Source organism: Crinia signifera, chromosome 8 (genome assembly GCF_055691185.1).
Source record: "Crinia signifera chromosome 8, ASM5569118v1, whole genome shotgun sequence".
In the NCBI taxonomy this organism is placed as follows: domain Eukaryota; kingdom Metazoa; phylum Chordata; class Amphibia; order Anura; family Myobatrachidae; genus Crinia; species Crinia signifera.
In genome coordinates this window covers 157751787-157767643 of record NC_139224.1, presented here as the reverse complement: position 1 = coordinate 157767643, position 15857 = coordinate 157751787, and the positions used below count along the sequence as shown (strand labels likewise).

Sequence of the window (15857 nt, the reverse complement as noted above, 5' to 3'; positions counted from 1 at the left end):
AATGAAGGCGGGGCCTAGAAGAGCGGCTAGTGTGGAGATTGTTGTGGTCGGAGTACAGTATACACCTCTGGTCCATTACATCTCCGACCTCAGTGTGTGACGTTACCGGTGTTACCCTGGCTCCGTTACCCAGAATCCTTTGTGGGATACTGAGACTAATGTGTATGTGATAAGAGTGTTGTGTTATTATCATATACAGACACTTGTGTACTGATGTGTATGTATTATATACAGACACTGGACATACTGATGTGTATGTTATATCACATATATAATATACAGACACTTGGGTATTGATGGGTATGTAGTATCACATATATCATACACAGACAATGGGGATACTGTTTGTATGTGATATCACATGTATTATATACAGACACTGGGGATACTGATGTGTATGGAATATCAGATATTACATTATCATATAGAGTCACTGGGGATATAGAATATAATTTACAGACACTGGCGATACTAATATATATGAAATATCAGACACTGTAGACAATGATATGTGTACATTATTAGGAATGATGTGATTTGCAATGTCAGATATTATCATGGAGGGTCTTTTCTAGAAACAAATGAGAAAATAATCGGATTACAGTACTATTAGTGTCTCTGGTGGCTCCTGATATCCTCCTGTGGTTTAGATCACCATTCTGCCAGCACTTACCTTAACATAGCTGCTTTAAATCTAATCTAGTGCCCATAATGCCAAAATCAATCTAGAACCAGCAGATTGTGATGTAGTAACGTGTTCCTCACTGCAGAAAAATGGGCAGAGCGGGAGTAAAACGTGGCACACAGACCCGCCCGAAGAATGTGCCAATATCCCCCAAAAAACAGCCCGCAACTGACAAACTGGGTGAGTTGTCTTGATCGGGTGGAACTGTGTGTATGGGGATGGTCTGTCTGCCTTGGGGGGGTTGGTGGCCAGGACTATATGGATCAATGTCACAGAAGTACATTACATTTCTCCTCAATATAAAGTTGAGTTAGCGTCTAAATCAGCAGCTAGTGTGAGCATCAGCTGACCTCAGATGAGACAGGCCCTTCATTGTACATATTTTGTTCTAGATTCCCCAGTCCAGCTCTCTCCATATCACTCCTTCTCCTCTCTGGAGACTGACACTCTGAGGACGAGTCTGCTCTCTTGGTATGACCGCTGTAAGAGAGACCTGCCGTGGAGGAGGCTGGTATGTTATATTGGGCATGTTTTATTGCTAACTGTCTGTAGTGCATGTCTTCAACAAAATGTCTGATGCAGTGCCTGAAGAAACACAAAATGGCCTCTTCACCCCAACATTGTTCTGTGGAATGGGATTAACTGAGCGCTGATGGCTCGTGCCAATATATTAGGTCTGATTCAGAGACTTATACAATGAAGGTGCTCCAGATTGCTTACTACGTAGGACAGATTGCTGTTTCCTGTTAGTGGTAATACCAGTCAGTAATTACAATATGTTTATTTCAGGCCACTACAGAATGTGACTTGGACCGCAGAGCGTATTCAGGTGAGGTAAATAATTGTTCGTGAAATAATCACTTTTCACTTTGATCCATCTTGATGTCTGTGTATAGCAGCAAATATGACTGGATGCTGACATTGGACTGACCCAGTAGTCATGTGTTGTAGCCTGTTCTTGCAGCCAGAACTGAAGGGCAGATGTATGAAGCAGTGATAAGGGAGAAGTGAGCCAGAGGAGAAGTGGCACATGGCAGCCAATCAGCACTAAAGTAACATCTAAAATTTGAATACTATAAAATCATACAGAGCAGCTGATTGATTAGCATGGGCTGCTTCTCCTCTGGCTCACTTCTCCCTTATCACTGCTTCCTACATCTTCCCCTAAATAATTAAAGCACTCATTAGTCACCATTTGTAATTTCAGGTTATAATAGGTTCACCAGTAAACCGCTCATCCCAATGGCTCCCACTATGAGGGAGACTGGACAGAGGGGGTGTCTGGGAGGGGTGCTGGGGACTTGGTACTGAGCAACAGGGTGGAGACACAGGGTGCAGCCATGCCCCAGTATATGGGTGATGGAAAATGGCAAGCCATGTCAGAGGGCAGGGTTGAGTGGGCGGAGCAGAGACTGAGGTGATCTGGCCTATGCCAGGTGCAATACAATTGTGATTATTGTCCAAACTGTGGGTTTGATATTCCAAATCCACATTCTAACCAATCATAAGCGTCAGCGGAAATGAAAAGATGTGTCAGCCATTAATACCTCTGTACTTGCTTGTGCGGAATTGCCACAGGCACTCTTCCCCGAGACAGTGATAAGTCCTCCGGCTACAATTTCCAGCAAATTGCACCAGAGACCGCTTTCTTGTCACAACAGAGGGGTTTTATATACTTTATATAGCCAACATATTTTTTGTTGTTGAATCATGTCATGTATTTCTTATTGAGTGTTTGTATAGAGAAACAAAAACAACAAAAAGGAAACATTAAATGGTCCGTCCCTGCCGCCATTATAATATGTGTGTGATGTTATGATCATTTCATTATGGGCGTTATTCTGGTCTCTCACAAAGGCAAATTCCTTCTCAAATGGACAAAACCATATGCACAGCAGGTGGGGCAGATGTAACTTGTGCACATAGAATTAGATGTGGGTGGGGTTTTACTTCAAAGTGAGATCTTTATTGCAGTGTAAAAATAAAACAGGCAGTAATTACCCTGCACAGAAACAAAATAACACCCATCTAACTGACTCTGCACATGTTACATCTGCCCCACCTGCAGTCCAGCATGGTTTTGTTCATTTGAGAAGGAAATTGCCTTTGCAAGTAAACCAGAATAAGGACCTATGTGTGTGATGTAAGGGCATTATAAATAATACCGTGTCTGTGCCGGAGGTCTCATCTTAGCCATTATATTATGTGTGTGATGTAAGGGCGTTATATTATGTGTGTGATGTAAGGGCGTTATATTATGTGTGTGATGTAAGGGCGTTATATTACGTGTGTGATGTAAGGGCGTTATATTACGTGTGTGATGTAAGGGCGTTATATTATGTGTGTGATGTAAGGGCGTTATATTACGTGTGTGATGTAAGGGCGTTATATTACCTGTGTGATGTAAGGGCGTTATATTATGTGTGTGATGTAAGGGCGTTATATTATGTGTGTGATGTAAGGGCGTTATATTACGTGTGTGATGTAAGGGCGTTATATTATGTGTGTGATGTAAGGGCGTTATATTACGTGTGTGATGTAAGGGCGTTATATTACGTGTGTGATGTAAGGGCGTTATATTACGTGTGTGATGTAAGGGCGTTATATTATGTGTGTGATGTAAGGGCATTATATTATGTGTGTGATGTAAGGGCGTTATATTACGTGTGGGATGTAAGGGCGTTATATTACGTGTGTGATGTAAGGGCGTTATATTACGTATGTGACGTAAGGGCGTTATATTACGTGTGTGACGTAAGGGCGTTATATTATGTGTGGGATGTAAGGGCGTTATATTACGTGTGTGATGTAAGGGCGTTATATTATGTGTGTGATGTAAGGGCGTTATATTATGTGTGTGACGTAAGGGCGTTATATTACGTGTGTGATGTAAGGGCGTTATATTATGTGTGTGACGTAAGGGCGTTATATTACGTGTGTGACGTAAGGGCGTTATATTATGTGTGTGACGTAAGGGCGTTATATTATGTGTGTGATGTAAGGGCGTTATATTATGTGTGTGATGTAAGGGCGTTATATTATATGTGTGAGATGTAAGGGCGTTATATTATGCGTGTGGTGTAAGGGCGTTATATTATGCGTGTGATGTAAGGGCGTTATATTATGTGTGTGATGTAAGGGCGTTATATTATGTGTGTGACGTAAGGGCGTTATATTATGTGTGTGATGTAAGGGCGTTATATTATATGTGTGAGATGTAAGGGCGTTATATTATGTGTGTGATGTAAGGGCGTTATATTACGTGTGTGATGTAAGGGCGTTATATTACGTGTGTGATGTAAGGGCGTTATATTATGTGTGTGACGTAAGGGCGTTATATTATGTGTGTGATGTAAGGGCGTTATATTATGTGTGTGATGTAAGGGCGTTATATTATATGTGTGTGACGTAAGGGCGTTATATTATGCGTGTGATGTAAGGGCGTTATATTATGTGTGTGATGTAAGGGCGTTATATTATGTGTGTGATGTAAGGGTGTTATATTATGTGTGTGATGTAAGGGCGTTATATTATGTGTGTGATGTAAGGGCGTTATATTATATGTGTGTGATGTAAGGGCGTTATATTATGTGTGTGATGTAAGGGCGTTATATTATATGTGTGAGATGTAAGGGCGTTATATTACGTGTGTGATGTAAGGGCGTTATATTATGTGTGTGATGTAGGGGCGTTATATTACGTGTGTGACGTAAGGGCGTTATATTACGTGTGTGATGTAAGGGCGTTATATTATGTGTGTGATGTAAGGGCGTTATATTATGTGTGTGATGTAAGGGCGTTATATTACGTGTGTGATGTAAGGGCGTTATATTACGTGTGTGATGTAAGGGCGTTATATTATATGTGTGATGTAAGTGCATTATAATACAGTGTCTGTGCCGGAAGGCTCATGTTAGCCATTGCAGTGTCAGAGGTGTAATGTGTCTCCTCCTCTCACAGTCTGGGTGTCAGAGGTGATGCTGCAGCAGACTCAGGTGGCCTCAGTCATCGACTACTACAACAAGTGGATGAAGGTGATGTGATGTCTGTGGGCGAGAGGGAGACGTGAGCGGAACCAGACATTTATTGCAGTGATCTTAATCCCTGTTCTTACTCCCTATAGAAGTGGCCGACCGTGCATGATCTCGCCACAGCATCATTGGAGGTACAGCTGAGTATAGAGTATAGCAGATTCTATATATATATATATATGTGTGTGCATGATCTCGCCACAGCATCATTGGAGGTACAGCTGAGTATAGAGTATAGCAGGTTCTATATATGTGTGTGCATGATCTCGCCACAGCATCATTGGAGGTACAGCTTAGTATAGAGTATAGCAGATTCTATATATGTGTGTGCATGATCTCGCCACAGCATCATTGGAGGTACAGCTAAGTATAGAGTATAGCAGGTTCTATAAATGTGTTTGTATGATCTCGCCACAGCATCATTGGAGGTACAGCTTAGTAAGAGTATAGCAGGTTCTATATATGTGTGTGCATGATCTCGCCACAGCATCATTGGAGGTACAGCTGAGTATAGAGTATAGCAGGTTCTATATATGTGTGTGCATGATCTCGCCGCGTCATCATTGGAGGTACAGCTGAGTATAGAGTATAGCAGGTTCTATATATGTGTGCATGATCTCGCCACAGCATCATTGGAGGTACAGCTTAGTAAGAGTATAGCAGGTTCTATATATATGTGTGCATGATCTCGCTGCGGCATCATTGGAGGTACAGCTGAGTATAGAGTATAGCAGGTTCTATATATATGTGTGCATGATCTCGCTGCGGCATCACTGGAGGTACAGCTGAGTATAGAGTATAGCAGTTCTATATATGTGTGTGCATGATCTCGCCACAGCATCATTGGAGGTACAGCTGAGTATAGAGTATAGCAGATTCTATATATGTGTGTGCATGATCTCGCCACAGCATCATTGGAGGTACAGCTAAGTATAGAGTATAGCAGGTTCTATAAATGTGTTTGCATGATCTCGCCACAGCATCATTGGAGGTACAGCTGAGTATAGAGTATAGCAGGTTCTATATATGTGTGTGCATGATCTCGCCGCGTCATCATTGGAGGTACAGCTGAGTATAGAGTATAGCAGGTTCTATATATGTGTGTGCATGATTTCGCCACAGCATCATTGGAGGTACAGCTGAGTATAGAGTATAGCAGGTTCTATATATGTGTGTGCATGATCTCGCCACAGCATCATTGGAGGTACAGCTAAGTATAGAGTATAGCAGGTTCTATAAATGTGTTTGCATGATCTCGCCACAGCATTATTGGAGGTACAGTTTAGTAAGAGTATAGCAGGTTCTATATATATGTGTGCATGATCTCGCCACAGCATCATTGGAGGTACAGCTGAGTATAGAGTATAGCAGGTTCTATATATGTGTGTGCATGATCTCGCCACAGCATCATTGGAGGTACAGCTGAGTATAGAGTATAGCAGATTCTATATATGTGTGTGCATGATCTCGCCACAGCATCATTGGAGGTACAGCTAAGTATAGAGTATAGCAGGTTCTATATATGTGTTTGCATGATCTCGCCACAGCATCATTGGAGGTACAGCTAAGTATAGAGTATAGCAGGTTCTATATATGTGTGTGCATGATCTCGCCACAGCATCACTGGAGGTACAGCTGAGTATAGAGTATAGCAGGTTCTATATATATATATATGTGTGTGCATGATGTCGCCGCGTCATCATTGGAGGTACAGCTGAGTATAGAGTATAGCAGGTTCTATATATATGTGTGTGCATGATCTCGCCGCGTCATCATTGGAGGTACAGCTGAGTATAGAGTATAGCAGGTTCTATATATATATATATGTGTGTGCATGATGTCGCCGCGTCATCATTGGAGGTACAGCTGAGTATAGAGTATAGCAGGTTCTATATATGTGTGTGCATGATCTCGCCACAGCACCACTGGAGGTACAGCTGAGTATAGAGTATAGCAGATTCTATATATGTGTGTGCATGATCTCGCCACAGCATCATTGGAGGTACAGCTGAGTATAGAGTATAGCAGGTTCTATATATCCGGAATGTGCCTTATCACACTCCTGACGATATACATCAGAATGAAATGCAGGCACTGTAATTGGGGGGGTTTGGGGGTGATGCAGTGTATTCTATAAAGCGCCCTGGTCACTATAATATATTATTGGTGTTTCTGCTGTAATGGATGCAGGATGCATGGTACACACAAGCCATTGGCCAAGGGGCCCACACCACACATGTAGTGGGACCCCCACTATTTAATGCACCTGCAGTGCCATCTTCTCAGTGATATTTTCAGAAAGCAGGCACTGGTATTGGCAAATACTCTGGCACTGTGCCACCCAAATATCACACAGAAGACGGTGCTGCTGGCACAAGATTAGTGGGGGGGGGACCTAATAAGGTCTCTTTCAGGAGTTAATGCACCCCTGATTGTTCCTGTATATATCAGATTCAGATATATCATTGTTTTCTTAGTTTATATTGTTTCTATGTTTCCCCTATTAAATGTTCTCAGTGATGCCTTATTTTCCTGTACCCCCCAGGAGGTCAATGAGCAGTGGTCAGGTCTGGGGTATTACTCCCGGGGCAGGCGGCTGCATGAAGGGGCACAGAAGGTGAGTAAAGGCCACAGAATAGGCTCAACCACCAGATACATTGGGCCTTATTCTAGTTCACTCTTTCTGACAAAATCCTTCTTAGATGGACAAAACCATGTGCACTGCAGGGGGGGCAGGTGTAACATGTGCAGAGAGAGTTAGATTTGGGTGAGTTATTTTGTTTCTGTGCACGGTAAATACTGGCTGCTTTAATTTTGCACTGCAATATAGATCTCACTTTGAAGTAAAACCTCACCCAAATCTAATTCTCTCTGCACAAGTTACATCTGCCCCCCTGCAGTGCACATGGTTTTGTCCATCTAAGAAGGATTTTGTCAGAAAGAGTGAACTAGAATAAGGCCCATACTGGGGGGGGGGGGGGGGGGGGGGGAGAAAGACTTTTGAGAGCGATAAACTGAATTACTCATAATAACCAGCCAGATTATAATATTACAATCTGGGATGTGGGCAACCTCTCCACTTTATCTCTTTTGAAGATTTGATACATATCCCCATGAGTGTTAGTAATGCCTGTAATAATTATCAAGTATTAGTTACCAGTTCTCAAAATGAAGCAAAGCCATGTGCACTGCAGGTGGGGCAGATGTAACATGTGCAGAGAGAATTAGATTTGGGTGAGTTATTTTGTTTCTGTGCAGGGGAAATACTGGCTGCATTATTTTTACACTGCAATTTAGATTTCAGATTCAACACACCCCACCCAAAACTAACTCTCTGCACATGTTACATCTGCCCCACCTGCAGTGCACATGGTTTTGCCCATTTTGAGAACAAATTTGTACTGCGATCTGAATAATGGCCAAGACCTCTGCTGTTATACCTGTTGAATAACGTCATGTTCCGTGTCTCCAGGTGGTGGAGCAGATGGGAGGTCAGATGCCCCGTACAGCGGAAGACCTACAGAAACTCCTGCCAGGAGTGGGCCGATACACGGCTGGGGCAGTGGCCTCTATCTCCTATGGGCAGGTAAATCTAAGATGAAGCATTCCTTAGGCTAAGGATTATCCCTACTATGTCCCTGTTGGAGCTTTCTGAGCTTTGCAGTCTCCCTTGTATCGCCCCAGGTGACGGGCGTCGTGGACGGGAATGTGATAAGGGTTTTGAGTCGGTTGCGATGTATTGGAGCGGACGTTGGCACCCCGGCAGTCACTGATGCCCTTTGGTAAGTTATGATAGTGGCTGACAGAACCGGATGCTGGGCTGTGGCTTCTGTCTGTTCTCTAAGAAACTGGGGACCTTCATACAGGCTTGTTGTCAATGCAGGAACCTGGCAAATGCTCTTGTTGACCCAGATCAACCAGGAGATTTCAACCAGGCCATGATGGAACTAGGGGCCACGGTCTGCATGCCCAAAAAACCCATGTGCACCGAATGTCCACTGCAGAACCTCTGCCAGGCTTATAAGAAGGTAATGTATTCTATAATAGTGAGATTTACTCCAATAATGATAACAATAATGTAAGTGGTAACCCAGCCGGACGCTTCCATTATTGAATGTATCGCATTTAATGGGTCTTGGTAACGCAGACCCAGTGTCACCGGGCTTGGTCATGGAGTCAGACTGGTGTTTCTGTGTGTTGTAGGTGGAGCTGGATTCCGCATCCGCCCTCAGTAAGCTTGTGAACGGAAGAGCTGACAATCAGCCCGGGATAACCTCTGACATCGAGGAATGTGGTGAGTGTGACGGGAAAGAAGCATCAGGTTAATGTATATATATATAGATATAATGAATGGTATCGCTTTTAGAAGTGTCAATATCGCTCATTATATCTCCAGGTGTGTACAGGGCTTAAGACCTCATCGTCACACCTATACAGCTGTCTTCGCTCAGACTATTCTGAATTATGAGCTTAGTATAAGAGACATTTCTTTGGTTGAGAGTACATGGTCCCGCCCTGGAGAACTGAGCGGCAGATGTATGAAGCAGTGATGAGGGAGGAGGAGTGAGCCAGTGGAGAAGTGGCCCATGGCAACCAATCAGCTGCACTGTGTAATTTTATAGTATGCAAATTATAGATGTTACTTCAGTGCTGATTGGTTGCCACTGGCTCACTTCTACTCTCTTATCACTGCCACATACATCTGGATTCAGTATTGAATCCCGGCGGTCGGGATCCCGGCGTTCAGAATCCCGACAGCCGAAATGCCGACAAGGGGGGGACGTGTATCGCCCCCCCTTGCGGGCTCGCTGCGCTCGCCACGCAGCGGGCCCGGTGCCTCGCTATGCTCGGCACACTAATTTATTCTCCCTCCAGGGGTGTCGTGGATACCCACGGAGGGAGAATGTGTCGGCATTTCGGCAGTCGGGATTCTGAACGCCGGGATCCTGACCGCCGGGATTGTAACTGCATCCCATACATCTGCCCCACTGAAATATAGGAGTATGATATTTCTTCTAGGAGGCTATTTTAAACTGTAAGCCTCTAGGACAAGAATATGTGGTCATAGCTAAAACGTATCACAGCTTTCTGAACACATTTGGTATATGGAAGATCTATGTAATTGTGTAAGGTCTGTCCCATCGCTAGCATGCACATGTCTCAGCGGCACCCATTCCTGTAGTCCATAGTCTAGCAGGATTGCATGGCTGGGAACGTGGTATGTGGTGTTATAGAGCGGGGGGGGGGCGGGGGGTGTCAAGCCGCTAACACTATATTATATTGTAACATGGTGTTTCTCTGCAGCAGTCGCGTCATGTCCACTATGTATCCCATCAAGTACCCCGTGGGACCGCAGCCTGGGTGTGGCAAACTTCCCCCGCAAGTCTGCAAAGAAAGCTTCGCGAGTGGAGCAAACCGTCACCTGTGTGTGGGAGAGATGCGGACAGTTGGGGGAGATGGAGTACTTATTAGTACAGAGACCCCAGACAGGTATGTCACTGTGCGATTTACATGTACGTTTCCCTGGTCCGCACACCTGTAACACATCCTCACACTCTCCTCTCATATAGGACTTCTGGCTGGGATGTGGGAGTTTCCCAGCATGCTCTTGGAGAAGGACCACACTGTGAAGGAACGGGAGCGTACTCTGTGCAGTCGTCTCCATGAAGTGACCGGTCGGGAGATCGCGGAAAAAGACTTGCAGTTTGCAGGGGAGGTAAGCGTCCTTAGGGAGATATACAGTATGTATGGGTAGAAGAACAGAGACACAGAAGGGTGGTATCAGCCAGATGTCCAGGACTATGACAAGGTTGACAAATAACCTCCTAATTCTAAATTGGGTAACCTGGAACATAGGTTCTTTCCAAGCATATAGACAGGCAGCCTGTTCACTGCAAACTCCCAGATATAGTCCACGTTATTATACTATCTTAGCACCACGTATTTCTATTCTCCGACAGCTCGTCCATATTTTTTCCCACATCAACCAGACCTATCTGGTTTATTTCCTGTCTCTGAGCCACCCAGAAAGTTGCCCTATAAAGGTAGAGGATCCCAAGCACATCGCTTACCGCTGGGTCACCATGAAACAGTTTCTAGATTCTGCCGTCTCCACCGCCATGAAAAAGGTACATGTATTTATTTCCAGTTATTTATATAGCGCACACATATTCTGCATCGCTTTACAGAGAATATTTGAACATTCCCTGCCCTGCTTATAAATTATATTACCTACCACATGTACACGCACACACAGACATTGTAGGGTTAATTAAAAAAAAAAACCCGGGGAGAATATACAAACTCCACACAGTTAGGGCCATGGTGGGAATAGAACCCATGACCTCAGTGCTGTGAGGCAGTAATGCTAACCATTACTCCGTCCGTACTGCCCATATATATAAAACACATGGTGGGGATAGAACCCATGACCTCAGCGCTGTGAGGCAGTAATGCTAACCATTACTCCGTCCGTACTGCCCATATATATATAACACATGGTGGGGATAGAACCCATGACCTCAGCGCTGTGAGGCAGTAATGCTAACCATTACATCCGTACTGTCCCGTATATATAACACATGGTGGGAATAGTACCCATGACCTCAGCACTGTGAGGCAGTAATGCTAACCATTACACCATCCGTGCTGCCCCGTATATATAACACATGGTGGGGATAGAACCCATGACCTCAGCGCTGTGAGGCAGTAATGCTAACCATTACACCATCCGTACTGCCCTGTATATATAACACATGGTGGGGATAGAACCCATGACCTCAGCGCTGTGAGGCAGTAATGCTAACCATTACACCGTCTGTACTGCCCCGTATATATAACACATGGTGGGATAGAACCCATGACCTCAGTGCTGTGAGGCAGTAATACTAACCATTACACCGTCCGTACTGCCCTGTATATATAACACATGGTGGGGATAGAACTCATGACCTCAGCACTGTGAGGCAGTAATACTAACCATTACACCGTCCGTACTGCCCCGTATATATAACACATGGTGGGGATAGAACCCATGACCTCAGTGCTGTGAGGCAGTAACGCCAACCATTACACCATCCGTACTGCCCCGTATATATATAACACATGGTGGGAATAGAACCCATGACCTCAGTGCTGTGAGGCAGTAATGCTAACCATTACACCATCTGTACTGCCCCGTATATATAACACATGGTGGGGATAGAACCCATGACCTCAGCGCTGTGAGGCAGTAATGTAACCATTACACCATCCGTACTGCCCCGTATATATAACACATGGTGGGAATAGAACCCATGACCTCAGCGCTGTGAGGCAGTAATGTAACCATTACACCATCTGTACTGCCCCGTATATATAACACATGGTGGGGATAGAACCCATAACCTCAGTGCTGTGAGGCAGTAATGTAACCATTACACCAACTATTTGTGGACCTCCCTTCTAGCCTTCGTGCTTGTTGTCTCACTTGCGGCTCAGTGCAGCCAAACCATATAACAAGTGGCCCTGTATAAAGCCCAGTGGCCTATCGGGTGTAAGGACAGTGATTGATCTTAGGCCTGATGCAGTGTAACTATCTCCATTGCTGGTGAAATACAGCCACTGTCTGCCCAGGGTTTTCTGACTCCTCCGTATTCTCTCTCTACAGATCATAAAGTTGTGTGAGAGCAAGAATATGCTGAGCAGCTGCACAGAAACTGTGAGTGTCGCACTCCTGAGTGATTGTCACACACCGCTGTGTCCTCTTGTTTCACTTAGGGACCTGCGTGATACATTGATTCTGTTTTGCAGTTGAAAAAAAGGAAAAGAGGTGAAGCGGGCATCCAACCATTATCCAGGAAGGTCAAGATGGAGGAGAAGCAGAGGTCAATACAAAGTTTCTTCAAACCCACCGCCAAGAAGTGACCTCTAACTGCAGCGACCGGATTCTGCTGGGACAGAACGGTTATATTGCCTAGCTGCTTTCTTGCAGCAACTTCTTAGAAAGGTCATAGCTGGTATTAGCCAGAATCTGATCAAGTCAATCTACTACAGATCAGCGGCTACTGACATGCAGATCGGGTGAACCATCCATTGCTCTCAGTGTACACCTCACACGTTGCCAATCTTACATTTTATATATTGTTATACTGATTAATGATATTTAGGCAACATTGCTCCGTGTACATGAATCTGTGTAGTGCACACTCGCTTTTCGATATACAGTGCTTGTCCACTTGCCCCAATTATGGAAACTCTTAAGCTGGCCATACATCTACAGAACAATTGTCAGATTGGGCTGGTTGGAACAAAATCCTGGTAATGGATGAGAGCAAATGACAGTTGACCATTTGCTTTGAATTGCTGGAAAACTGCCAAAAACTGTCATTCAGATATTACCAGGTTTTTGTTCCAACCAGCCAGATCTGACAATCGATCTGTAGATGTATGGCCACCTTTAGACGCCAATTAAAAAAACTGTTTACTAGTCATATTGAATTAAAATGATGTTTTTACTCTGTGAAATTCTTATGTTCAATAATGTACCACCTAAAGCAGGCATGTCCAAATTTTGGCCCTCCAGCTGTTGTGAAACTACAAGTCCCATCATGCATTGCCACCGTTTGCTATTAGGGAATGTTAAAAAATGATTGCAAGGTATGCTGGGATGTGTAGTTTCACAACAGCTGGAGGGCCTCAGTTTGGACATGCCTGACCTAAAGCCTATAACTCTGCAGTGGTCCTAACACCGGCCCCTACATTTTATAGAACTAAGAAGTTAGAGCTTTGTAACAGAATAGTATTAGTAAGGATTATAAATGACAGTTATGTGTACACAAACATATAGGGTTTAGGGGGAAGGAAGATGTTTTATTGTATGTGGGAGATAACTGAATTATGCACGGTACTCTTTACCTAGAACGGCGCCAGCGATTGAAATCGCGGTCGTCGGGGGTAAAAATCGCGGTCATCGCGGGCAAATCGGGATGGCCGCGATGCCCGCGATCACCGCGATTTTCCCATAGGGAACAATGTTAAAACGGCAGATTGACCGCGATTTTACTGTTAAATGCCTCAATGGACCCGATTTGGGGCCAAATAGGCCAAATTAACCCTTAAATGTCCCCCCAAATTTTTAACGCCACCCCACGATCCACGCCAACCCGAAGCGTGGCGAGCGGCGGCGGTACACGTCCTCCGACCTTTTCATGCCCTACTATCCACTAGGGCGTGGTGTGAGAATATAATAGTGTGGCGAGCGCAGCGAGCCCGAAGCGTGGCGAGCCCCGCGAGGGGACGCGGATACCTTCACAGGTAGACGCGTCCCCTCGCGGGCTTCACAGGTGTCCGCCTCGCCACGGACACCTGTGAAGCCCGCGAGGGGACGCGCATAACTGTGAAGGTATCCGCGTCCCCTCGCGGGGCTCGCCACGCTTCGGGCTCGGTGGCTCGCTGCGCTCGCCACACTATTATATTCTCACACCACGCCCTAGTGGATAGTAGGGCATGAAAAGGTCGGAGGACGCGTACCGCCTCCCCTCGCGGGCTCGCTGCGCTCGCCACGCTTCGGGTTGGCGTGGATCGTGGGGTGGCGTTAAAAATTTGGGGGGACATTTAAGGGTTAATGGGCTCTGTGGCCCATTTAACATTGATTCCTATGGCCAAATCGGGTGGATTGAGCCATTTAACAGTAAAATCGGGTCCATCGCGCCTTTTAACATTGATTCCTATGGGAAATCGGGAGCATCGCGTCGCGGGCATCGCGGGTACATTTATGGCCGGCCGCGACGCGACCGACACGATTTCCATGTTTAACATTGGTTTCAATGGGAAATCGCGGGCATCGCGTCGGTCGCGTCGCGGCCATACATAAATGTACCCGCGATGCCCGCGACGGGCGCCGTTCTAGGTAAAGAGTACCTTATGCACTTCTGATCTTTATGTAAGCCACTATGTATTCAGCCACTAAGGCCGGCCTACAGCCAAGACTACATTTTGAAAGTGAGATGTTTGTTACTTATTTTTCTATCCAATAAAGTTTTTCATTTTGTAACAAAGTATTTTATAAAAGCGTCTTTGGAAGATCCGTTCATGGGCCCTTATTCTGGTTCACTCACAAAGGCAAATTCCTTCTCATGGACAAAACCATGTGCTCTGCAGGTGGGGCAGATGTTACTTGTGCAGAGAGAATTATATTTGGGTGGGGTTTTACTTCAAAGTGAGATCTATATTGCAGTGGAAACATAAAGCAGTCAGTATTTTCCCTGCACAGAAACAAAATAACTCACCCAAATCTAACTCTCTCTCTGCACGTTACATCTGCCCCCCTGCAGTGCACATGGTTTTGTCCATTTGAGAAGGAATTTACCATTACAAGCGAACCAGAATAAACCCCATTGTGTAATTCTATAGCGACTGATCACAGAGTAGTGTACTGATCACTATCCAGATAGCAGAAGTGGAATTGGGCATAGTTCCTAATAAAACTTGGGTAGCTTAATCCACCATCAAGAGCAAGAGCACTCTGCCCTGGAAACACTTATATCATGACATCCCAGGTGCTGCTGATTACACACCTGGCTGCTGCTACTGCTCCAAAACCTGGTCTGGATCCTCCACATTACGGTCATGTGGAGAGATGCTGTCTCTGTCACACTATATAGCTCAGTGGTAGCCAACTCCAGTCCTCGAGAGCTACCAACAGTGCACATTTTCCATTGGACCTAGCTGCAGCAGAGGTGTACTAATTACTCACTGACACATTCTAACAGACCCACAGGTGGGGCTAATTATTTCACTTGCGATTCTGTGAGAAGACCTGGAAATCCTGAACTGTTGGTAGCTCTTGAGGACTGGAGTTGGCTACCCCTGCTCTACATTATGCAAAACGTTCCAGGAGAGGGATACTTGGGATCCTTCTCCGATGTACTCTATTATAGACATACACTCTGACGATTGTGTACAGTTTGTCCTAACTGAGGAGTAGTCATCATATTTGCACTCATTTTATTTCTTACACATCGCAGAGATTGGTTCCAATCGGAGCCCCTGTTCCAGCATGTTATTTATGGTGTAACAGACACATACTGGGGCAACCTCTGGACACAAGAACAGTCATCCTTCAGCACTCTGGAGAGGAAAACCCCCCTTGTGGGGGAAGC

General features: G+C 45.0%; 2 protein-coding genes across 4 annotated transcripts in view; one reads left to right on the top strand and one right to left on the bottom strand.

Moving 5' to 3' along the window:
* Positions 1-15857, bottom strand: part of TOE1 (target of EGR1, exonuclease) — a 56258-nt gene that overhangs the window by 20593 nt on the left and 19808 nt on the right. The window lies entirely within an intron of this gene.
* MUTYH (mutY DNA glycosylase) lies at positions 8-13816 on the top strand. Of its 3 annotated transcripts, none has more exons than XM_083157503.1 (16): positions 8-162; positions 771-865; positions 1078-1196; positions 1475-1514; positions 4646-4719; positions 4809-4850; positions 7262-7333; positions 8189-8302; positions 8401-8498; positions 8600-8744; positions 8920-9010; positions 10024-10206; positions 10287-10432; positions 10677-10844; positions 12365-12415; positions 12508-13816. In XM_083157503.1, exons 2-16 carry the CDS (start codon positions 775-777, stop codon positions 12619-12621), a joined length of 1548 nt encoding a protein of 515 aa, XP_083013629.1. In that variant the 5' UTR covers positions 8-162; positions 771-774; the 3' UTR covers positions 12622-13816. The 3 variants fall into 3 exon arrangements, with proteins under 3 accessions (XP_083013629.1, XP_083013628.1, XP_083013630.1); XM_083157502.1 differs by having other exon boundaries at positions 10021-10206; XM_083157504.1 differs by lacking the exon at positions 771-865 and having other exon boundaries at positions 9-162; positions 10021-10206.